The 24,562-nt window shown below is 41.6% G+C and overlaps 2 protein-coding genes across 5 annotated transcripts in view; one reads left to right on the top strand and one right to left on the bottom strand.

Moving 5' to 3' along the window:
• Positions 1-15,405: 15,405 nt before the first annotated feature.
• LOC144455446 (uncharacterized) lies at positions 15,406-24,490 on the bottom strand. The gene is made up of 3 exons (XM_078148852.1): positions 24,448-24,490; positions 19,543-20,122; positions 15,406-16,625 (listed from the first exon to the last, which is right to left on the bottom strand). Exons 1-3 carry the CDS (start codon positions 24,488-24,490, stop codon positions 16,496-16,498), a joined length of 753 nt encoding a protein of 250 aa, XP_078004978.1. The 3' UTR covers positions 15,406-16,495.
• FHIP1A (FHF complex subunit HOOK interacting protein 1A) overlaps positions 19,684-24,562 on the top strand; it is a 420,438-nt gene continuing 415,559 nt past the window's right edge. For all 4 annotated transcript variants that reach the window (XR_013483927.1, XM_020994122.2, XM_020994119.2 and 1 more), the window contains exon 1: positions 19,684-20,240. The gene's annotated coding sequence lies outside the window, so the exon portion shown is untranslated. The remainder of the gene's footprint in view (positions 20,241-24,562) is intronic.

Genomic DNA, 24,562 nt, shown 5'->3' with positions numbered 1-24,562 from the left:
CACTGGGTAGGATTTTAAATGAGGATATGCATCCAAGACAAGTTAACTTAATCTGCTGAATGAGGATCCCCTCTTCTCCAGCCAACTTTCAGAGATGGCTCCTTGTGGCTGTTATGTACCCAGGTGATCAGATAGTGGTGTCAACAGGGTCAGCCTTTAGTCCTTTGAACCAATTAATTTTTAAGGATGTTTCAATACCTCTTAAGGAAAAACTAACCTAACTTGCATGGGGACAAGGGAGGTTGGAGTTTTTAGGATTTTGCTCCTGCCACAAAGCCCCTAATTTTATAGATGAGGAAAATGAGGCCTAGGTAGGTTAAGTCACTTTCCCAAAGTCACAAAGGTATTTATCATCAGAAGTAGAATTTGAATCCAGGTCCTCTCGCTCCAGAGTTTACTTTTCATCATTTCACAGCAAACTGAGTACATCTCTACAAAACTCTAGGTTGGGAAAAACAAAAACAAAAATTACAACTTCGGTTTGTTTAGCTTTTTTTTTTCTTTTTGGTGAAGCTAATCGGGGTTAAGTGACTTGCCCAGGGTCGCACAGCTAGTAAGTGTCGTGTGTCTGAGACTAGATTTGAACTCACGTCCTCCTGACTCCAAGGCCAGAGCTCTATCCAATAAGCCACCTAGCTGCCCCCTTGTTTAGCTTTTTATATATAATTTTTGAACCACCTTCATATACATTCTTGTTTTATCCTCACAGCAATAGGGTGTGGTAAATAAGTCAAGACTCATTATGTTCATTTTTGGAAAGACTGAGGCTCAAAAAGATTAATGTCCCAGGTCAATACAGCTATTAAATAGCAGAACCAGGAAGGGAACCTAGGTCTCTCAGCTCCTAAAGTTCTTTCCATTATACCATGACATCTTAAAAAAGGGATAAGGTTAGGAGTAGGTAGGTGGTGTAGTAGATAGAGCTCTGGCCTTGGAGTCAGGAGGACGTGAATTCAAATCTAGTCTCAGACACACGACACTTACTAGCTGTGTGACCCTGGGCAAGTCACTTAACCCTGATTGCAAAAAAGAAAGGGGGGGTTGAAATTCAACTTCTCTGCTAAAGAGATGGAGGTTAAGGGAGATAAGAAGAGGGTGTAGTGGGGGTAATTGGGAGGGGTGTCAGAAATAAGGAGTCATCAAATAGGAGAGGAGGTTTTGTTGGCACAACCTAGGGATTTCAATTATTCACACAATTCCATTGTGTGAATAATCGAAAGTTAACTCTAGCTACAATTTTCTGGTGAATTTTCTCCTTTCAAATGTTCCACACAGTAACTTAATTATAATGTCTTACTAGCTACTCAGAGCTCTTAAAGTCTCCAGCACATGTTCTCAGTATTCAAGAACTCAATGTCATAATGTGGAATGGGGAGAGGTAAAGAATGCAGCAAAAACATTAAATAGCATAGCAGAAGTGAAATGCAATTTGTGACAGATAGAAAAGATAATGGGGAATTTCTGTTAGACAGAGTAGAAGTGCTTGGGAAAATGGGCGAACTGAGAGTAGATAAATGTGAAAAAGTCCTTCATCTCTCTTTATGTGAAAGCTTAACTATCATACATTGTACCTTCATAAATGTTTGAAAATTGTGATTAGGGGCTATCCTATAGTGCCATCTACTTTACAAAACACTTTCTTCAGAATAACAGTATGGTATGATACCCAATCCTACAATAGGATTTCCCCCGTTTTACAGATGAGGGAAACTGAAGTACAGAGGAGTTATATGACCTTCTCCTTTATTAGCTTTATTATCTTTAATAGCTAGTAAGTCCTGGAGCCGGGACTTGAATCCAAGTCATCTGACTTTGTCTAGTGGATTTTGTCATGATGCTGCCCTGTCATAATATCTGCCAGTGTCTTAATTTTTATAAGATGCGTGTCGTGAAACCCTGCTTATTTGAATCCATCTGGTGCTTTAAAATACTCTTATGATAGGGAACCTAGAAAACAACATACATGACTATAATAAATGACACAAATCAGGAGTTCTTCAATTGGCATCTGTGAACATTTTTTCTTAATTTTGATAACTATATTTTAATATAATTGGTTCCTTTTCCCTTGTAATCTTGTATATTTTATTTTACCCACTTAAAAACATTTTTCTGAGAAGGGAATCTGTTATCCATAGTACACACCTATAGCAGATTTATCATTCCATATGCTAACTAGTATGATGGAAACACTAATTAGACTTGTGCTTCTTGATGCATGGAATCAAACTTTATTAGTCAAACATTCAAACAATACAAATACCCCCCTTTAAAAACAGACCACCAAACTGAGTCTTAGAATTCCTGGTAAACGTCTTTCATTTCAGTGTTCATGACAGGGTTCTTCCTGCCCAGTTGAAGGCCATGTGTCTCTTTCCAAGGTGATTGTCTGGAAAGTCTCCATCAATCAACACAACTCTCAAGTCAATGTGGGGATGAATTCTTAAGTCTCAAACGCAGGGAATGCAGGAGCCAGTCCCAGTTTTGATGTAGGAGCAAGCCAAGACTGGGACTTTCAGTGGGTTTCTTGTGGGTTCTTAATTTGTTTGCCACATAATTTAATTGATAGTTCATTGCATAAACTATGGATAACATTGAGGTCTTTCTTCTATCAATTTTCTATCAATTTCTATCAATTCTTCTATTGATAGTCTGTACATTCAGAGGATCCACATAAGTGTATGAGTTGTTTGAGAACACACATGGTGGGGCAGCTAGTGATGCAGTAGATAGAGCACCAGCCCTGGAGTCAGGAGGACCTGAGTTCAAATCTGGCTCAGACACTTACTGGTTATGTTACCCTGGGCAAGTCACTTAACCCTGATTGCCTTGCAAAAAAAAAGAGAAGAAAAGAAATAAAAGAACACGCATGTTTATTACTGACAACTTACAGAAAACAACTTATTCAAAACAACCCAGTCAGAAAATGGAAGCTTAAAACAAAGTGGAGTCAGTTATGCTAAGTTGATAAATTTATGTCTACTATCATTTTACAGTAACAAACCTTATTCTTATACTCCGGGGACCATAAGTTTACCAGACTGCCAATGTGGTCCATGACAGAAAAAAGGGTTAAGAATACTTGACATATGACTCTGGGCAAGTCACTTAACCCCAATCATCTCACTAAAAAAAAAAGAAAAAGAAAAAGAATGCTTGACATGAATGAAGACAATACTGAAAGTCAGTCCGACTCTGAATAAGTGAAATAATCCATTTTGGTCATGTAGAATAATGAAAAACATTTTCTGTTTCCCAGTAGAAAGGTGGGCAGCTATAATCAGTATGCTGTTCACTCTGACAAAGTCAGTTTGTTTATGAGTTTTGCTTAACTATTTTTCTTCTTTGTAAGGAAAGTTTCTATTTGGGAAATATTAGGAAATGATGGATAAAAAAATCAAAAGCATCAGTAAAACTTTTTTAAAAGCCTCCACAAAATCAATACCAACCAGCACAAAATGAGTTTTAATTGTAATCCTACAGTTGTTGAAAACAAGTAAAAGATTTGCATATTAATTTCAATGAAATAGTACCAGTGTTAGCCATTGAATTTAACCTGAATTTTCTTTCTGGTTAGTGTTTCTATTACCATAGTTGTAGTATGTATACTGTTCTTTGAGTATTGCTTTCTTTGTTCTTCATCAGTTCAAACAGGTTTTCCCATGCTTCTCTGAATTCTTCAGTCATTGTTTCATGCAGTGTTTTATATGTGTGTGTGTAATCATATTTATATACTCCAATGTATTCAGCCATTCGCTAATAGTTGGACACTTGGTTTGTCTCCAATTTTTAAAAAATATTACAAACAGTGCTTCTAGTAATATCGTTATTTTCCCCTGACAATAAGATATTTCCAATGTATGCTTAATTGTGGGATTTCTTGAATTAGGGCTGTATTAGATGATCTCTAATGGTCCCTTCTTGCTATATAATTCTATGAATACCGAGATTACTTGTGAGTTTAAGCATAGTGCCTTTGTACAAAGTAGATATTGGAGAGGGGGCTTACTTCCAATTTCATGGATGTGTTTTGCTTTTACATTATACATTTACTTCATGAGAAGTCTCCTAGCAAAATAAAACTAATAACACAACATTTGTGATCTTATCTAAAAGTACATGTAGCATCTCATATCTCTATTACTTTTTGCGTCTCTCTCTTTTTTGACGAACATAAATCTATTTTCTTTCCCTTCTACCCTTGACCCCATTGGAAAAAAAGAAAAAATAAATTTATTATAACAAATGCTTAGTCTAGCAAAACAAATTCCCTCAATGTCTGTATACAAAAGTATATAAGTCTAATTCCATACCCTGAATCTATCACTTCTCTGTCATGGATAGCACGTTTCATCATTATTCCTCTGGATTCATGAATGGTCATTGTATTTATCATGGTTCTTTGAGTTTTCAAGTTTCTTGATTTTTACAGTGTTGTCATTATATAAATTATTCTCCTGGTTCTGCTCATTTCATTCTTTGTGTGTGTGTGTGTGTGTGTGTGTGTGTGTGTGTGTGTGTGTGTGGGTGTGTGTGTCTGTCTGTGTCTGTGTCTGTGTGTGGCAATTGGGGTTAAGTGACTTGGCCAGAGTCACACAGCTAGTGAGTGTTATGTATCTAAGGCTGGATTTGAACTCAGGTCCTCCTGACTCCAGGGCTGATGTTCTATCCACTGTGCCACCTAGCTGCCCTTGCTCATTTCATTCTTCATCAAGTTATAAAAGTCCTCAAAATTGTTCATTTTTATAATATTGTTGTTACTATATAAATTGATCTGGTTCTGCTCATCTCACTCCATGTCAGTTCACAAAAATCTTTTTGAAATGATCTATTTCCACATTTCTTAACAACACAATAGTACCCGATCACATTCATATACCATAATTTGTTCAGCCATTCATTCCTTAATGGTTGGACATCCTCTTAGATTGTGCTATTTGCCATCACTGAAAGAGCTGCTAAAAATATTTTTGTACATAAAGGACTCTCTCTCTCTCTCTCTCTTCTCTCTCTCTCTCTCTCTCTCTCTCTCTCTCTCTCTCTCTCTCTCTCTCTCCTCCCACTATCCTGTCCATCAGGGGAGCAAAATTGTATAAGGTTTGAAAAGAGGCTGTCTTCCCAGGCTGCTACACCAAAAGTGGTTGAGGGACTAAAATATTTTTGTACATAAAGGCTCCCTGGGATATAGACACAGTAGTGGTAAAGTGAGATAAAAAAACATGCACTGTCAACTTTTTGTATATAATTGATAATTGCTTTCCATTTTGTGCCCATTCTAAAGTTTTACTCATAATACATTAATTAATATGCCTGTTTTCCCACAGTCCCAACATTTATTATTTTTATTTTTCATTATCTTTACCTCATAGTATATGTTTAATAAACATTAATTAGATAGGGATAGAGACTGGACTGTTGTTTCACTGATTTCTGGGTCAGAAAGTTACTCCATCAATGCAGCCTTCTCAAGTCAAGTCAACAAGCATTTATTAACTGCCTATTATGTGTCAAGCAGGGGGCCAAGCCCTGGGATACAAAGAAAGTCAAGAATAGTCTTTGTCCTCTAGGGGCTTACAATCTAATGAGGGTGACAACATGTAGACAATTAATTATATAAGAACAAGATGTGTACAGAATAACTTAAAGGTAAGGCACTAGCATTAAAGAGAACCAGGAAAAGTTCCTTGCAGAAGGTGAGATTTCAGCTGAAATTTGAAGGAAGACAAGTAAAGCAGGAGGTAGGAAGGATGGAGAGAATTCCAGGCTTGGAGAACAGCTAGTGAAAATACCTGGAGGTGGAGTCTCCTATTTAAGGAGCAGCAAAGAGAGCAGTGCCACTGTAGCATGAAGTATGTGAAAAGAATGAAGTGTAAGAAGACTGGAAAGATAGGAAGGGACCAGGTTTTGAGGACTTTAAAAGCCAAAGAAAGGAGTTTATTTTTGATCCTGTAAGTCATAGGGAGCCCGTGGAGTTTATTGAGCAGTGGTCAGACCCTGCAGAACTTTTCTGCAATTTGTAGTTTCCTGGAGCACTCAGAGGTTAAGTGATTTGCCCAGGGTCAATATTTACTGACTGAATGAAATACCAATCAATGTCTGGGCAATGGTCTAATGCCCCATGTACAGTCAAGGCAACTCCATTTGTCCGGTGTTTAGCAAGGCTTGGCTTTGGATTTCTCCCTACATGACATTTTTTTAAAAATGAGTTTATATTAAAGTCTTTTGTTTTTACATTGCATACATAATACAATTGAACCCTCCCATAGACTCTTGTTCCCTTCCCCCTTTCCCTCTACCAGCTGTTAACAACAGCATCTGCCAGTAATCACGTTTTGTCCTGCTAGTCACCCACCTCTCCTCTCAGAGGACAAAAGTAAGTTTCATGATCTGTTCTCTGAGGTCATTACTGATTTTCCAGTTATTCAGAATTTAGCTTCCTTTTAGCGATCTTATTGTTTATAATGTGGCAGTCATTTTATAAATTGTCCTTTGGTTTCTGCTCATTTCACTCTATGTCAGTTCGTACACCTGTTATGAAATAGATCATGATGTTGGCTAAGATGCAAAATTTTTTTTTTAAAAAACAGGTCTGATGACCTAGTATAATAATAAGGCTTTGCTTGTGTGGTGCAAGCATGTAGTGGAAAGGGCACTGGGTCTGAAGCCAGAAGTCCTGGACTTGAACTCTTGCTCTGCCATTTACTTTTTCTGTGGTCTTACATAAGATGCCCCTTGAGCCTCAGTTTCCTCGTCTGTAAAATGAAAGGACTGAACTGGATCAAAAGTTCTTAACTTCTTTTGGATCATGGATCCCTTTGGTAGTTGGGTGAAGCCAATGGACCCCTTCTCAGAACATTGTTTTTAAATGCATAATATAAAATACATAGAACTTCAAAAGAAACCAGTTATAATGAAATATAGCTATTGAAATATCTTTTTTAAAGTTCATTTTTAAAAAGTCAGAAACCCCAACATTAGATTTCTTTTAAGTCCCTTTCCATCTCTGAGCCCCTACGATCCAGTGTGTACAAAGGGGCTAGGATTTCCCTGGTTTCCTACTCTTGATTCTGCATCTGCTTTTTAAGCTAGTGCCACCTAGTGGGACTGTGCTATCTGCTGGTCAAACATTCAATTCTACTTCAGTAGTTATAACTTCCATAATTCACTGAGCTTGCTTTTTGGTCTCTGCTATGGTATTTTTTTGAACCTTGGCTTTGGACTTTGACTTTAGAAGTCCTGTAGCTCACGAACCCTAATCCTGCTTTTGTGTCTAGACTCTAGATTGCTTTGTTAAAGATATTCTGCATCTTCTGGTTCTGACCAGGACTATATTGGACAACTGGTTCCAATTTTTGCCTTTGACAACATCAGTCTTCCTGTGTCTGGACCCAGGTCCTACCACTCATGTGAAACTACCTTTTTTTTTTTGGCTTTTTTTTGTTTTGTTTTTGTTTTTTGGCTAGGCAATGGGGTTAAGACACTTGCCCAGGGTCACACAGCTAGTAAGTGTTATGTGTCTGAGGCTCGATTTGAACTCAGGTCCTCCTGAATCCAGGGCCAGTGCTCTATCCACTGTGCCACCTAGCTGCCCCCAAAACTACTTTTTAAAGCCCAATTAAATCCATATAGGAGGAAGTAACAAGCTAAAAGAGGCACTGCCACTTTGCTGATTGAATTTAAATGGAAGGCTAAACTTGAGCTTACACTCACAAGCTTAACCTCGTCCTACCAAATAAATTTACTCAAGAGCTATCACAAATAGCAAATAGTGAGCAAACCTCTTTATTTAAGCAAAACAGCAAATGGAAATAGGACAATTTCAGCAGATTTTATTAAACCAGGAAATACCCAAGACAAGGAGCTCTGTGAGATAATATCTAAGCTCAAACCAAGAGAGACTGATCTCCCTTAGGGGGATTCTCTCTCTAGAATTTTGGGCAGTGGAGATCAGGAATATGATGGGGGCCTCCTTCCCCACAGGTCTACAGCTTGGAGTGTTGCAATCTGCTAGTTAAAATCTTTTTTTCCCCTCAACTGACTTTAACCACACAGTAAGTCCCTTACGTAGGTATGCAGCTTTCTCTCTACCAATCAGAAGTTATACCTCCCTCTAGATATGCAGAAGCATGAAAAAAACAGCTCTGGCCTTGGGTGGAAGCTGGGTTACAAATTCAGAAAATAAAAAGTCAATTATTATGGCTCAACTCAACTTACACTAGGGAGGTATAAGGCCTAAAACAAAATGCCCAGAGACAAAAATATGGGAGGGGTTGGGTGGGGAGGATATAACTGGGAAGGTCACAGCAACATGTGTCATCATGGTCTTTGTGTTCATAGCAGGAAGTGGAAAGGGAGTGAAGAGCAATGGTCTCCAGACCTGGTTCATCTACTCCTGCCAAACTCACCTTACTCCTCCTGGTTGGTAGGTGAGATGTTTACATTGGAATCCCTTTCACTTCAGGGCAGCTCCTTGGGGCACATGAAGGTCATGAGTCTGATTGAGAAAGGGACACATTGGGGCAGCTAGGTGTCGCAGCACTGGCCCTGAAGTCAGGAGGACCTGAGTTCAAATCCAGCCTCAGACCAAACACTTGATACTTACTAGCTATATGACCTTGGGCAAGTCACTTAACCCCAAATGCTCAAAAAAAATTTTTAAAAAAAGAGAAAGGGACGTACTATTGTTGTCCTTGATGTCACAGGCATTGGAGGCACTAGGTCATGAATCAAATAGAGTGGTAGAAAATGGCAGGGTTGGGCAATTAGGAAGAGGGGATATGCCCAGTGGCCACAGAAGAGTGAGTTTGTGTCAAGTTTTCGTTGTGGGTTGGGCAGAGGGCCTTAAACTCCAGATTTCTGTATTCCAAGGTTCTGCTTGAGTCTTATGTGCTTTTCTTTTCTGTAGTATAGTTCAATAGTATAGTCATCCCTTCTACCTCCTCCCCCAGCTTAATGTCAATCAGGATAGCTTCATCTGCCACCCTGAGGCATGCACATCACCCTGATACATGATAGAGCACTACTGTGCTACCCCACCTGCCCCCCTACCCCAAGCCTGACTGCCTCAAGGGTAGGCTCAATTTGAAGTAAGATGAAGGGAGTGATGGGAATGTGTTAAAAGTTCACTGAGACTTAAGACAGAAGAGTTATCAGTACACACTTCTATGATGTATATAGAAATGCCCCAAATGGGCATTTGGTGTTTGTTAAGTTCAGAATAAAAAGAAATTTTAAAAAATAATTTAAAAAGAACATGAGCTCCTCGAAGGCAGAATTAGTGTCATATTTTATCTTTGCATCCTCAGAACCTGACTTGTACATAGTAGATGCAATTGTTGAATTAAAGAGTCTAACTGATCTAGTTTGAGACCAGTTCTCAACAGCAGCTCATCTCTCCTAGCTATCAGACCATCTCATGCCCTACCAGTTTCCTGTTCTTTCCTGATGACTTCAGGTAAATGCAGACAAGTGCTTTCCACTTCCCTAAAAAATGCAAAGACGAGGTGCCACCTCCCTTGTGCTAATCCCTAATGGGTTGATTTAGGGGAAATACATACAAACTCATACAACAGGATAGTTGAGGAAGTGATCCCCGAGGCCGAAGGAGGGGAATCCCCTTGTTCTCATGATCCTATAAGAGCATACTGGCTATGAAATCACACTGAGTTCCTACTCTGGAAAAACACAAAGGATCATGGACAGCCCTACAAGTGACTATAAAGTTCTCTAACCCTTTTATGTATAGAGAAGGAAACCAAAGCCCAGGGACTTGCTCATGGTCACACAGAGAGGAAATGGAAGAGCTTGGATTCAAATCCAGGTCCTCTGACTTCAAATCTAGCTCATGTTCCACATAACTCCTCTCAGCAGTGCTGGCAAAAGTAAACTAATCAAGATAACCAATGTCAGAGGCATTGCATGAAAGAAAAATAGCTATCATTTGTGTAGCACCTTAAGGTTTACAAAGTGCTTTACATATGTTATTTTCTTAGATAAACCGGTAGCTGGAGCCCTTCCTTCAGCCTCTGGGATCACTTCCCCAACTATCCTGTTGTGTGTTTGTGTGTATTTCCCCTAGGTCAGCCTGTCTGGGATGAGCACAAGGGAGGGGTGCCTTGTCTTTGCATTCTTAGGGAAGTAGGAAGCACAGTATAGGGTCTCTACTTGTCTGCCTGTATCTGAAGTTATCGGGAAAGAACAGGAAACTGGTGTGGCATGAGATGGTATGGCATGATAGCTAGGAGAGATGGCTGCCATTGAGAACTGGTCTCAGGCTAGTTCTAGTAAGTAAGTGACATATGGTATTGACAGTTATGTTACCAATTTAGCTAACTTCCTTCATGTGATAACCAGTTACTTTCCTCAGCTTCCCCATCTATTACACTGGGATAGTACTCCTTCTCTACTTCCTCACAGGGATGCTGAAGCCTAGTCTTGTGAGCTAGGTGAATGAGGAGAAGGAGGTCAGGAGGAGATAGGTACTCTTCTCCTTCTAATCTCCAGATATCTGGGTTTCTGAACTAGATTCTATTTTAATCCATTTCTGTTTGAGAGTCATAAGCTGGGAAGGACTCAGCATCCTTCTATTAATGAAATTTTTGACAGAGAATTGAAAGAGAGTACAAAATGGAGGAGAAAATTCTGCCCAAATTGTAGAATAGTTATAAAGAAATTTGGCTTTGTTACTTACATATTCCAAACCTTTTAGCAACTAATAAGAGGACTTTAATAAATAAAAGAAGGAAAATAAATTCAAAATATAATTCAAAATAGGCCTCTGTTATAGCATGTTTTACTAAATGGGCCAATCACCTAGTCAACATGCATTAATTATTAAACATATACTATCAGTATTGTGCTAAGGGCAGAGGTCAGAAAGAAAGGCAAAAACATTCTCTGCTTTCAAGGGATCACAGTTTAATAGGGTAGGCAAAAGGAAAACAAACATGTTCATCCAAGATATATCCTGGGTGAACTGGAGGGAATCCTAGAGGGATGGTACTACCATTGAGGTGAACCAGGACAATCTTGGAAATGTTGGGATTTTAGTTGAGATGCAAAGGAAGCAGGGTGCTACAGACAAGGAAGGGGAGGATGGAGAGTATGGGGAAAGACCAGTAAAAAGACAAGGAGTTGGGAGATGGACGTTATGTGCAAGGAGAAGCAAAAAGACCAATATCCCTGAATCACAGAGTATGTAGAAGGAAGTAAAGTATAAGAAGACTGGAGAGGTAGGAAGGTGCCAGGTTATGAAGAGCTTTAAAAGCTAAACAGGATTTTGTTTTTAATCTTGGAGATGATAAGGATCAACTGGAGTTTATTGAATGGGGGAGGAGTGTTACTTGATCAGAATTGATTTTCAGGAAGATCATTTTGACAACTGAGTGAAGGGTGGACTACAGTGAGGCTTGAGATCTGAGGCAGGGAAACCAACCAGAAGGCTATTGCAACAGCTCAGGTTTGTTGACGAAGCCTGAACCAGGATGCTGATTACATGAGTAGAGGGAAGGGAGTGTTTGCTAACAAAGTTGTGAAGGTAGAGACAAAAAGACTTGGCAATAGATTGAATGTGTGAGGTGGGTGTGAGTGAGGAATGAAAGATGACACCAAGGTTGTGAGCCTGGGTGACTGGGTGGATGTTGGTGTCCTTGACACTGCCATCATAGGGAAGTTTGGAAGAGGGAAGGACTTGGAAGAAAAGATTCTGTTGTGGATGTGTTGAGCAGATGTCTATGGGATATCCAGTTCGAGATGTTCAAAGGGTTGGTGACACAGGACTGGAGCTCAGCACAGAGGTTAGGGATGGATCCATAGATCTGGGAGTTCTCTCCATAGAGATGATAATTGAACTGATAGGAGTTAATTGGACTACAGGGAAAAACATAGAGGGAACCCTAGAACAAAGCCTTGGGGGATACCCACCTAGATAAATCAAGGACCTAGAATATGAGTATCTAGCAAAGGAGAAAGAGGAGGGGTTGGACAAATAGGAAGAAAATCAGGAAAGGGCAGCGTCCATGAAAACCTAGGGAGGAGAGAATATCAAGGAGAAAAGGGTGATGGAGAGTGTCAAAGGCTGCATAAAGATCAAGAAGGATAAGGATCAATAAAAGATCATTGGATTTGGTGATTAAAAGATCACTGATAACTTTAAAGAGAGCAATATCAGCTAAATGAGGAGGTTGGAAGCTAAACTTCAGAGAGTTTAGAAGAGATTGAGAGGAAAGGAAGTGGAAGCACCAGCTGGAGACAGCTTTCATTACAAATGTGAGCTCTTTGAGGAATGGGACTGTTTCTTTCTTTGTGTATCTCCAGAATTTAGCATAGTTCCTGGAACTCGATAAGTGCTTAATAATTGCTTGTTGACTTGACTTTCTCAATGAGAGCATTAGAATATAAAAGTACTTGTCTGCCACACCCACAAAAGCCGGTGGTAAGGAATCACTGATACAGAAACTCTCTCTATAAATGCAGATCAATAACTCTTGAAATCTTAGTTCTATAGAGTTGCCTGGAGAACAGAGAGGTTTAGCGACTGTCCAGAGTCACACAGCCAGTACATGTCAGAGGCAGGACATAATCCAGGTCTTTTTAGCTTTAAGGAGGCCATCCCAGAAGGTCTCTCAGGTACTTAACATAAATTTCAACATGAGGATGGTCCACATTAACGACTTTTTTTCCTGCACTTTATTGTAAATAGCATGTAAAGGCATCTTCCAAGTGTGGTAAAAATAGTATGTGATAAGCCTTGTCTTAGATTTCATGCCAAATTTGGCCATGTGCTTCCTTCCTTCTCATTCCAACTGTTAATTGTTCCTAGATTTTGGTTTAATGGAAAGAGCATGGGGTCTGGATTCAAGTCTCAATGCTGATGTTATCTGGGTAACCTTGGGCAAGTCATTTACCTTTCTTTGAGCATAATTGTTCACTTCTGTAAAATGAAGGGGTTGGAATAGAAGATTTCTAGTTTTCCTTACAGCTTTAAACACTTTGGTAATGATGCTTCTTTAATAAACATTTAACATTTCAAACATCTTTCCAAAAGAAAAACAGTTCAGATGCTGTAATGTGTGTGCTCAATAGGAAACAGATCTTAGGAAGAACAGCCAAGCCAGAGAGAGGTCTGCATTCCTGGCTTTCACCGAGCTTTAACCCTTACGTTTTAATTTCTTGTCATTCCAATTCAATCAAACAAAGATTTACTTTGTACAGAGCTGGGCACTGTGAAATTAAAGATGAAATAAGACAGTCTTGCCCTCAAAGGGATGAGACTTGTACACAAATAATTAAACAAGAAAAATTATAATGACATTTCTGTAGGATTTTAAGATTTGTAAAGAACTTTATTATCTTATTTCTGTCTCACAACAACCCTGAGAAATAGGTAATACAGATATTATTATTGCCACTTTTCAGGTGGGGAAACTGAGTTTAAATAACTGCTAATAAGTATCTGAGGTTGGATTTGGATCTAGGTTTTTCTGACTTCTAGCTATTATTTCAAACTGCCTTTCTAGCTAGACAATAAGAATGAAGGTGAAATCCAGACTAAGTAGAAGGAGAGTCTGAGGAGGGAGAGGGTCACGTCTGACTGGGGGCATCTAGGAAGGCTTTTGCAAGGAGGTGACACCTAAGTTGGATGATGAAGGACAAGAAAGGATTTCAACAAGAATGTTGGAAGGCAACATCGAGCAAGGCAGTTCTCAAATTCATAAGATATTTGAAAGAGGATGATTAAATGCTTGCAGAAAATTGGACATTGTTATGATTTAAAAAATAAAAAGATCAGGATGACTTCTCCACAGTCACATAGTTACTAATGTGACACTGGGCAGATCACTTAGCTTCTTTGGGATTTAGTACCTGCCAAGTCAAGAAATATTTACTACATGGCTACTATGTGCCAGGCACTTTCTAAGTGCTGGGGATTCAAAGAATTTCCAGAACACTGTGCTTGCCCTCAAATTGCTTACAGTCTAACAGGAGATACAGCATAAAAACAAAAATGTGCCAACTGGAGATGCAGGGGATGAATTGGACATCTTCCTGGAAGGAAGGCACTAACTTTAAAGGGGACTGGTAGAAGGTTGGATTTTAGTTGAGACTTGAAGAAAGCCAGGGAAGCTGGTGGGAGAGAAATCTAGGCTTGGGGCATAGTCAGAGAAAATTCAGAGTAAGAGCATTTTGTGTGAGGTCAGTGTTACTATGAGGGGAGGGGAGAAAGGTGTAAGAAGATTGGAAAGGTAGGAATGGGCCAGGTTATGAAGTGCTTTAAAAGCCAAACAGAAGAGGGTAGCTAGGTGGCAGCAGGTAGTTAAGCATAGTGGGTAGGTAGAATATTGGCCCTGAAGTCAGGAGGGCCTGAGTTCAAATCTAGCCTCAGATAATTACTTGCTATGTGATCCTGGACAAGTCACTCAAACCCTATTACCTCAAAAAAATTTTTTTTAAAGCCAAACAGAAACTTTTATATTTGATCCTAGAGGCAAAAGGGATGCATTAGAGATGTGTGTGTGTGTGTGTGTGTGTGTGTGTGTGTGTGTGTGTGTATGAGAGAGAGAGAGAGAGAGAGAGAGAGAGAGAGAGAGAGAGAGAGAGAGATATGGTAGAATTGGCAAGATTTTTCAACTGATTGGATGTGGGGGTTGTGTGACCTTGAGCAAATAAATCCCTTAGTTTCTCTTACACTTATCTGTGTAACTGGGGGCTTGGACTGGATGACTTCAAATATCCCTGTGTAGGTATAATCCCATGATACAAAACAGGATAAGAATTGGGGGGGGGGAGATAATGAATAGTCAGTTTTGGCTGGAATGCAGGGTGTGTGAACGAGAATGGTGTGAGATAAGGCCAGAACTATACATTGGAACCAGATTGTGGAAGGCCCTGGCTGCCAGGCTAGGTCATAGGCTCTACAAAGGAAAGAGAGTTAATAAACATTTGTTGAATTGAATCCAGGTGGAGATAACTGACAACTTTCTTCAGTTCCCTCATTGTCTTTTTGTGTGATAGCTTTCATTTCCACTATCCCATTGGGTATAGCCAGTACACTGTGACTGAAAGGTGATACTTTGACCCTATAAATTCCAATAGTGGGAACAGGGCCAGGATGAGGCACTTTTCTCCCTAAAGGCAACATGGCCTTCCTGCAGCTATTTCTACCTTAACCTCTATTTCTTTTGCCTGCTTATCCAGTGGTACAGGCTCCACAAATTGGGGGAGCTGGGAGTGGAAGGATTGAGGTACTTGCTTTAGGTAATGAGCTGCTGCTCATATTTGGCCCAATCAAGGCCAGCAAGGGTTGAATTGAGGTCAACCAGTGGCCCTTTCACACACAAAGAGGTGGGAAGCCTCACCCCCTTAGCAAAGAAGAAAGAGCTCAAAACTCTGTATTGGACTTGATTTAATTAACATTATGAGGACACATTCCAGGAGATTACTCAGAAATGGGTCAAAGCATGAAGCAGGACAGGACTGCAGAAGAGGAGGCGGCAGGATGGCACCGTGGGAAGATTCTTGGACTTGGAATCGGGAAGAGCTGGCTTTAAATCTGGACTCTGATGACATAATGAGCTGTGTAACCCTTAGCAAGTCTCTTAACTTTCCTGAGTTTCACTTTCATTATAAATAGGGATATAAAATGTAAAATGGGGATAATAGTGGCTGCAGTATCTCTTCCACAGAGCTCAAATTAGATTATAAAGTAATTTATAAACTATAAAGTACTATATTAATGTCCATTGTTACATGATTCCCACTCTAATTAATGTATGGGAAACAGCAATCTTGCCCTTCCTTCCTGGGGACTTGTTTTAATCAATCGGTGTGTGTATTGGGGAAGAGGAACTAAGCATTTATACATCATACACTAAGTGTCAGACATTGTGCTAAGTGCTTTTATCATTATCCCTAGATGACAGCTGAGGAAACTGAGGCAGACAAAGGTTAAAAAGTGCCTTGCCCAGGACCACAGAGCTAGTAGGTATCTGAGGCTGAATTTGAACTCAGGTTTTCCTGACTCCAGGCCCAGTACTCTATGCACTTTGATACCTACCTGACTCAACTCAGTCAGCAAGCATTTCTATTCATTCATTCATTTATTTAAATTATTTTATTTTTGATTAAAATTTTAATTCCTCCTCTTAAAATTTTTTATTTATTTTTAACTTTTTTAAAAAATTGAGTCCCAAATTCTCTTTTTCACTCTAGCTCCTCCCTCACCTATTGAGAAGACAAGCAATATGATATCAATAATACATATATTAGCTATATCATAAAAAAGGTGAGAAAAATTTAAAAAGTAAAAAATTACAATTCAATTTGTACTTAGAGGTCTTCAGAACGCTCTCTGGAGGTGGATAACGTTTTTCATCAGTCCTTTGGCATTGTCTTAGATCAGTATATTGATAAGACTAGTTGTCTTTCATAGTTGATCATTATTACAATAGTGCTGTTACTGTGTACAATGTTCTGGTTCTGCTCACTTCACTTTGCATCAGTTCATGTAAGACTTCTCAGGTTTTTTTCTGAAAGCATTCTGCTCATCTTTTCTTGTAGCACAATGGTATTCCATCACAATCATATACCACATCTTGTTCAGGCATTCCTCAATTGATGGACACCCCCTAAAAACAAGTAATTTTCAAACATTTATTATGTGCCAGGCACAGTGCTAAGCATTAGCAACACAGAGAAAGGCAAAAACACTAATCTTTGATCTTGTATTCTAATGAGGAAGAAAAAAAATCAATATCTATTTATCTCTGTGTGTGTGTGTGTGTGTGTGTGTGTGTGCTCGAGAGCATGCAGATGGGCAGACAAATACTGGAGGGTGATCTAAGAGGGAAGGCACTAACAGGGAATGTGTAGGACCGTGAAAAGCCTCTGGCCAATGGTGGGATTTGAGCTGTCTTGAAGGAAGTCAGGGAAGCCAAGAGGTAAAGGTGATCAGGGAGCATGGCGAGGCGTGGGCACAGTTTGTGGAAAGCTATGGAGTAGGAATATGGAGCTTCACTTGGGAGGAGCTAAAGAAAGGTCAGTGTAATACATCACAGAGTATATGGAGGGAAACAATTTGTAAGACTGGAAAGGTAGGAAGGTACCAGGTTGTGGATGGTTTTAAAAGACACGGGAGGATTTTATACTTGATCCTGGAGGTAATAGTGAGCCACTATAGTTTATTGAGTGTCGGGGGGAAGGTGGGTGATGTTGATATGCTTAATCTTGTGCTTTAGGAAAGTCATTTTGGCAGCTCATTGTGGGATGGATTGTAGTGGGGAGAGACTTGAAACAGGGGACTAACTAGAAGTCTCTTGCAATTGTTCGGGTAAGAGGTGATGAGGGTCAGTGTTGGGGTAGTGGCTGTGTAAGGGGGGAAAAGGGGACATATCACATATGAGAGACCTTATAAATGTAGAAATGGCAAGACTTGACCACAGAATGAGAGACTGCCAGAAAGAATGATGATGATAAACAGGTTTGGAGCATGAGTGATTACAGAATCTTGACAGTAACATGGAACTTCAGAAAGAGGGAGGGTTTTGGTGGAAAGATAACAAGTTCTGTTTTGGATATGTTGAATTGGAGTCCTGCCATCAGTTCCCAGTATTTAGCAAAGTTCTGAGGTTCAGTTGCCTGTAGCTCAGATTTTAAAGTCAAGATCATAAGCAAGGAACACAAGATAAAAGGATAAGGCAATAGAAAAGCTGGAAGAAACCTCAGAGACCATTCCTTTCATTTTACAGGTGAGGAAACTGAGGCTACCCCCAAAGCTAATGACTTACCCAGGGTCACACCTACTAGTAAGCATCAAAGGTAGCATCTGAACTCAGGGCAGCTAGGTATGGTAGTGGATAGAGTCACTTAGGCCTGTCTAAGGGCAGCTGGGTAGAGAAATGGACAGAGTGCCATGCCTTGAATTCAAACCCCGCCTAAGATACTAACTACCTCTGTGACCCTGTGCAAGTCACTTAACTCTGCTTCAGTTTCCTCATCTGTAAAATGAACTGGAGAAGGAAATGGCAAACCATTTCATTATCTTTGCCAAGAAAACCCCAAATTGGGTCATGAACACGACTGAACAAACTATTAATATGATTGTTAATCACCACCACCACCCGTTCTCTGAATCCTGAGCTGAGTGCTCTTTGAAACCCATTCAAACTCAGTTCTGCTATTTACTGCCCAAGTGAGCTGGGGTAACTCACTCGATCACTTTTAGCTTCATTTTTCTAAGCTGTATAATGAGGGGGGTTGTACTCGACAATTTCTAAGACTGCTTCCAGCCTTAAACCATCTATTCGGTGATGGTGAAAGAACCAGGTTGCTGTACTTGGGAGAAGCAGGAGGTCCTTACTCCAACCTCAGTTCTTGCCAAGAGATGCACCGCTTGAATGCAAAGCTTTGAACAGCTGCGAAATTAGAGCAGCTGACAAAACGCTGGGCTGGGGCTGTTGGGAAAAGGGAGTTTATTTGAGAAGACTGACGTGCCAAGAAAGGAGGCAGAACCTGACACTGCTTTCCAAGCCTAGCATATCTTCATTGACACTAGAACCAATTAGAGTAGGGTGAAATGGATCAGCCTAACCAGGCACACCCTCCCTCTTGGGGAGGGAACGGTTACCTAACCTCCGTTCAGTTTTCGTGTTTTGGTTCCCTTGCTGCCAAAAGCAACCGACACGAACTTTCTTGAAAGGTAGGCAGTAAAAAAGTTTTAAAACTCTACAGTTAAAAAAAAAGCTAAAAACCGCGGTGCTTATTGTACTGGATTGCAAATTTCCCTGTTCGACAACTCTCTCCCACTTCAAGGAAAAGTTAGGAATAGTCACATTTCAATGACCTTGTCCCATGCAAGTTGGAAGGGGGCGGGGCGGGGAGATTCCACTTGGGCTGTATTTGCCGCGCGGGATTTAAACACTGGTCTTCGATTTTGTGCGTTAGTAAAAAGACAAAAGATACTGTTGTGGGCCAGGCACTAATAAGTCCTGTGCCCACTTTAGGATGGCCGCTGGCTGACTTCCTGGGGATGGGGACGAGGAAATGCCGGGCTCATACCTCCAGAGCTGAAAGGGGCCTTGAAGGTCATTTGATCCAACGCTCTCATTTTTGTCAGCCAGTCAACAAGCATTTATTAAGCGCTTACTGTGTGCTAGGCAGGCACCATTTTGAAGATCACAGGAAATAACGTAAATAAATCACCATATCAACGCTAGCACAGAAAGGTGAAAAGATTTACCCAACTTCACAAAAGTAACCAGGGCCAGAGCGGAGTTGCGAACCCAGTATCTGAGTCCACAGCCAAAGCCCACTACGGCTCCCCACTGCCTCTCTTAAGGGGCGTGTGTGTGTGTGTGTGCGTGCGTGTGTGTGAGACCAATCTTGCAGAACGGGAGCGCCTCACTCCATGGCTCACTAGGCTAGGGCGTCTTCCATTCAGGTCTAGTCCAAGTTTCGGAGGAAAGTTCCTCCCTCTGCGCTCGGCTCCTCCTACTTCACCTTAGGAACCGTCCGCCCTCGCCGCGCCGGAGAAGGCGCAGCGGCTACCTGGAGTCCCGAGCGTCCAGGTGGCGGTGGCGGGAGACGCATCGAGGCATCGGACGGTCAGAGGAGACCGGGAAGCGGGGCCCCAGACGAGCTGAGAAGGACGCGGGCCGGCGGCCGGAGGGTGGGCCGGGGCGCGCGCACACCTCGAAGCCGGCTGGGCAGGTTGCGGCCCCTCCTCTCAGGCTCTTGCCCGGAGCCGGGGGTGGAGGCGAGGGCCGGGCCTGTGGAGTGGGCGCGGCCCCGCAGCTGGCTTGACGCACCTCCCGAAAGTTCCTCTGGGGTGCCTCCAGCAGCCAACTTTCTTCTAGCAGTCCTACCAGCTCCCCGGTGCCCTCCCGAGAGTTGTGGCCCCTCCTCCCCGGTGCCCCCGCAAGGAGCCGGGGTCCCGGGCTTGCAGAGCGGGTTGTCCGCGGGGCTGCAGGAAGCAGCTGGCTTTTGCCCCTTCCCGGTGATTCCTTCGCTCCGGTAGCGGGGCAGGCAGCTTTGGGAGCGGCTGAGCCCGGAGCGTCAGCCAGCAGCTCGCGGGCCCAGTCTCGCTTGTGCTTTCCTCCTGGCCAAAACTTTCTGAAGCCTCTGGACGCTCAGGGCTTACTTCTTCCAAAGTGTGCGGGACGTGTCAGACAGGAAGGGATCCTGCTGCTCCTGGCGTCTGCTGGAGGAGGAGGGGCTACTGCCCCTCTCCCCGTTCCCATTCCCAGGTATGTTGCGCCTTTACTATACTTTTGCCACACTGCGGAGTTTTTTTGAAGGGGGAGAAGAGTGAAAGTGCCTGTGCTGCGCCCTATAGCTGGCATCGCGGCGGTCCGCCTGCCCGCCCCAAAAGAATTGCATCAAGGGTAAGAATTGGCTCCTCCTTACCAGGAAGGGGCTGGCGTGCAGCCGGGGCTGGAACCCCAGGAGGTGGCTGTTACTGGGTTACAGCCCAGGGGAGATGGAGGAGTGTTGTTTTGAAGGAGGTGAAAGCCTACTTTTCTCCCCACCCTCGGGGAGACCACTGCTTGGTCTGTAATGCTAGTAAGGAGGTAGCCTGAGCATCGAGGAAGAAAAGGGTTTAGGGTGGTCACATTCCCCTTGCAATCCCACAGGCTCGCCTCAGCCATCCTGGACCATCTCCCCCTTTCCAAACAAACAAAGGAGATGTCTTTGAGGTTTGAAGCCACCTCCTGGGTGTAGTAGGGACGTGCAAGTTGAGTTGACAGACCTCTGTTGCCAAACTTCTTAAAGGCCCTTGTAAAACTGGATGCAGGTCCACCCAAACCTCTTCTTGGCAAGGGTGGCCCCAGTTCCCTTTCTGCTTAGGATGTGGAGACATGGAAACTGCTGCTGAGTTGGCTGGAAGGCTTGTGGTTTGCCGATGTGGGTGATGGTGGCAGCGGTAGGATTTTTTTTCCTTTGACCCCTGGAATCATGTCAACATGCATGATGAATAAACCCAGCCCTCTCCCTTACTCCTAGACTGTCTCTCCCAAGGAGAAGCAGCCTGATATGCCTTGAGAATAGGAAAAAGTTCCCGGGGGAGTTAAGCATCCTTAAGCAAAGGAGGAGAAAGGGCCATGGGGGGAGGCCAGTATAATAGTACTGTTTTCCAGTAGATTGGATAGGCTCTTTGGCGTCACCCTTAAAAGGGCTATGCTACCCAGATCATCTCATTAGGAAGTCAGCTGCTCTCTGTTAATAGCCACAGGAACTCTGATGAAATTATGTAGGTCATTGAAAATAATTGCTGCTTAATCGCCTTTATCCTTTTTGATTAAAGAGAGAAAAGATTTCCTCCTATAATGCTCCATGCCTGCTTTGCTAGGGTAACCTGCATGTCCTCATTCATTGGACACTGCTGTTCTGAACACGATTGCTAGTTCCTGAAAAAGAGCATAGCTAGAATGATGCTGGATCCCTGAAACTGGCAACATGTTCATTCTGTGCATCTTAATCTTCCAATATGCAGGGAGTAGTCAACAGATATTACCATTATTGTTATTATTTTCACCTAGAATTCTTTTTCACTTAAAGTTCATTACTGAAAGAACTTACCTTTTTTATGGCAGTTAATCCTTGTTATGGGTAGAAGAGATTATTGTATTCATCCTTGTTAATTGTCATTGCACTCTGCTTTCCTTAGGGACAGATCTTAAGGGAATGAAAAGCTAGGCTAGGCTTCACTAAAAATACGGTGAGTGACAGATGGAGAATGAACCTAGGATCGTAGATTGAGAGCTGGAAGAAACCTTAGCGGTAATTTAGTGCAATCCTCTCATTTTATAGATGAGAAAACTAAGTGCTTAATAAATGCTTATTGGCTGATTTGCCCGAAGTCAAATTTGCAACTGGCAGAAGTGAGATTCGAACCCAGATTCTCTGCCTCCAAACCGAACATTCTTTTCATTGCACAATACTACCTCTGAAGGCCCTTTGAACCTTTATGAAAGGGGCCATCAGACTATGGGCCATCCCAGTTCTTCAAGTGGCTAAATGCCTTTTCCTCCTGGTCAGTGTGACTATTTGGTCATATTAGTGACCAAATATAAGTGAAAGTAATATAACCTTCAATTGTGAGTGAACTTTTGTCATAGGATCAGTAACTGCTCAGTTGACAGATGAGGAGGTTGAGGCCCCGGAAGCATTGCTCATTGTTAGTTACATAGAACCAGGACTTGAATTCAAGTACTCTGCCTCTAAATCCCTTACCCTTGCTATTACCTTAGAAAGATAGTGTTCTTTGAATTCCAAACTAATGAGTCACACCATAGTTCTGTTCTTAGGGTGTCAGGGATTTTGTCTAACTCCGTATGTCTGAGCTAATACCAGCTAGAAGTGTCCTCTTTAGGAGAGAGCTTGTCCTGTCACTGCCTGTTATCCACTCACTTATTGGCCCACTACATTGCATTATTGGCAAAAGGGATGAATTGTTCCAGCAGGGATGAATTCTCAGAGACTTACTCTCCACATCATATTCTGACTTATTGTACATGACTTGAATAGCTGAAGAGTTACTAACAAACACTTCTTCAAATAGAGGGGTCCCTTATTTCATGAAGTAGTGATGCTCCAACAAAGTTGACTGAACAATGAGCATTGTTTCTTATTAACTCCATGCAGTTGTGGTTGTAGGGCTGTTAAGTGGCACAGACTTACTAGTTGTGTCACCCTGGGCGAGTCATTTAACCCTGTTTACCTCAGTTTCCTCATCTGTAAAATGAGCTGGAGAAGGAAATAGCAAGCCACTCCAGTATCTTTGCCAAGAAAACCCCAAATGGGGTCATGACTGAAAAACAACTGCACAACAACAACGATTTGAAAACTTTTAGCAACAAAGGGGTTAAGATGGTATATATTTCCAAGGTTTGGCCCATGATCTGCTTACTACTTTGTGGTCACAACTTTGCAGCCCTTAGATTCATAGAGCCACAGAATGTTAAATCTGGAAGGGGATGGAGACATGGGAAGCTGCAAGGTATAGTGGAAAGAGATCAGGAACTGGAATTGGAAGATGTGCTCTGACGCTTATTAGCAATGTAACCTCAGGCAAATCCCTAGCCTCTCTCAGTCTAAGTCTCCTCAGATGTAAAATGGGGATAATAATACTGTACAGGATTGTTGTGAGGCCCTTAGACATAAATAGCATTGTAATCTTGAGCACTTCTGCTAAATGTAATCTAATCTTTTGTTATTGTTGTTGTTACCCAAAACTCTCATTTTACAGATGAGTAACTGAGTCCAAGAGTTTGCCTTTTGGCCACTTGACACTTTGCCAAGGCAAGTGTTAATTCCCCATCTCTAAACCCAGTATACCCATGAATTTCTTCCATGTTTGTTGTTTTGTCTAATACCCTGAAGTCCTGTTTCCACACTCTGTATTCCTCACCCTAGAGTCCTGACAACTTCACTCTCATCTTTTTGGTCTGAATGTTTATAATGTCTAGTTAGATTCCCATTGTGTATCCTAGCCTGAAATTTCTGTTAAGTTTGGAACTTTGGGTTCTATAAAATGAACTCATCCCCTGCTTTATCAATTCTTTAAGTTCCAAATGGGCTAAGTTAGGGTTTATTGTTGGTTTTCCTGGTGGTAACTCAGTAGTTGTGCCTAGGTTTAAACTGCTGAAAGACATGCCAAGATACATGCTAGAGCAGAGATCCTCTTTTTTTTTATATGTCTGGGGCTTACAAGGTCTCAAAATGGATTATTTTGTGAAACATTTATTTAAAAATTATTTTTTGTATTTATGTCTCCTTCACTTCTTAATATGGTTATCCTCTTCCTACTCCCAGAGAACCATTCCTTATATTTAAGAGGAAAAAAAAGGAAAGAAAAGCCATTGAACAAAATTAACCAATACATCAGTCAAGTTCTATAGTAATACAGTATTCCACATCCATTGTCCTCCACCTCTGCCAAGGAGAGAGGGAGGTACATTCTCATATCTCTTCTTCTGGGCCAAATTTGGTCACTTCAAGTGTATGGACTTCAACCATTTACTTATTTCTTATTTATTCCTTTATCCATCCATCTATCCACTAATTTATTCAATTAGTTATTTATCCATACATTTATTTGTTGGTTTATTGCCCATTTACATGGTTGTGATCATTGTTTTCCTGGTTTTACTTATCAAAATGGATTCTTGATACTCAGGCACAGGGGGTAAGGTAGAAGTTGGGCTTGAAGCTTGGTGTAGACATCCAAACAGGTTGACTCTGCTCTAGACACATTGCCTCCATCTGCTTGGTACCTTACCTGCCTTCCCTCCTGGCCTCCTAGGTGATTGTCACCTACCTGCCTATATCACCAAAGTGAGAAACTTGGCAGATTCTGAGGCAGAGACTTCCCTTCAGCACCTCCTGTCAAGAGCCTGGCATGATAGGTCCTCCTTCCTCTTTGGAATTGCCATGTTCTGCAGATTCTCTTACCTGAGAACTGGAAGCTCTTTTGTGGGCTGAGATATGGATGCATCCTGCCCCTTGGGAGACTTAATTTTAATCTTGTCTCCCTGTTGCCTGTGATGCTAGCATGTTCTTCTGGATG

Source organism: Phascolarctos cinereus, unplaced genomic scaffold, assembly GCF_003287225.1.
Source record: "Phascolarctos cinereus isolate Bilbo 61053 unplaced genomic scaffold, phaCin_HiC Scaffold_9;HRSCAF=440, whole genome shotgun sequence".
In the NCBI taxonomy this organism is placed as follows: Eukaryota; Metazoa; Chordata; class Mammalia; order Diprotodontia; family Phascolarctidae; genus Phascolarctos; species Phascolarctos cinereus.
This window is presented reverse-complemented; position numbering and strand designations above follow the sequence as displayed.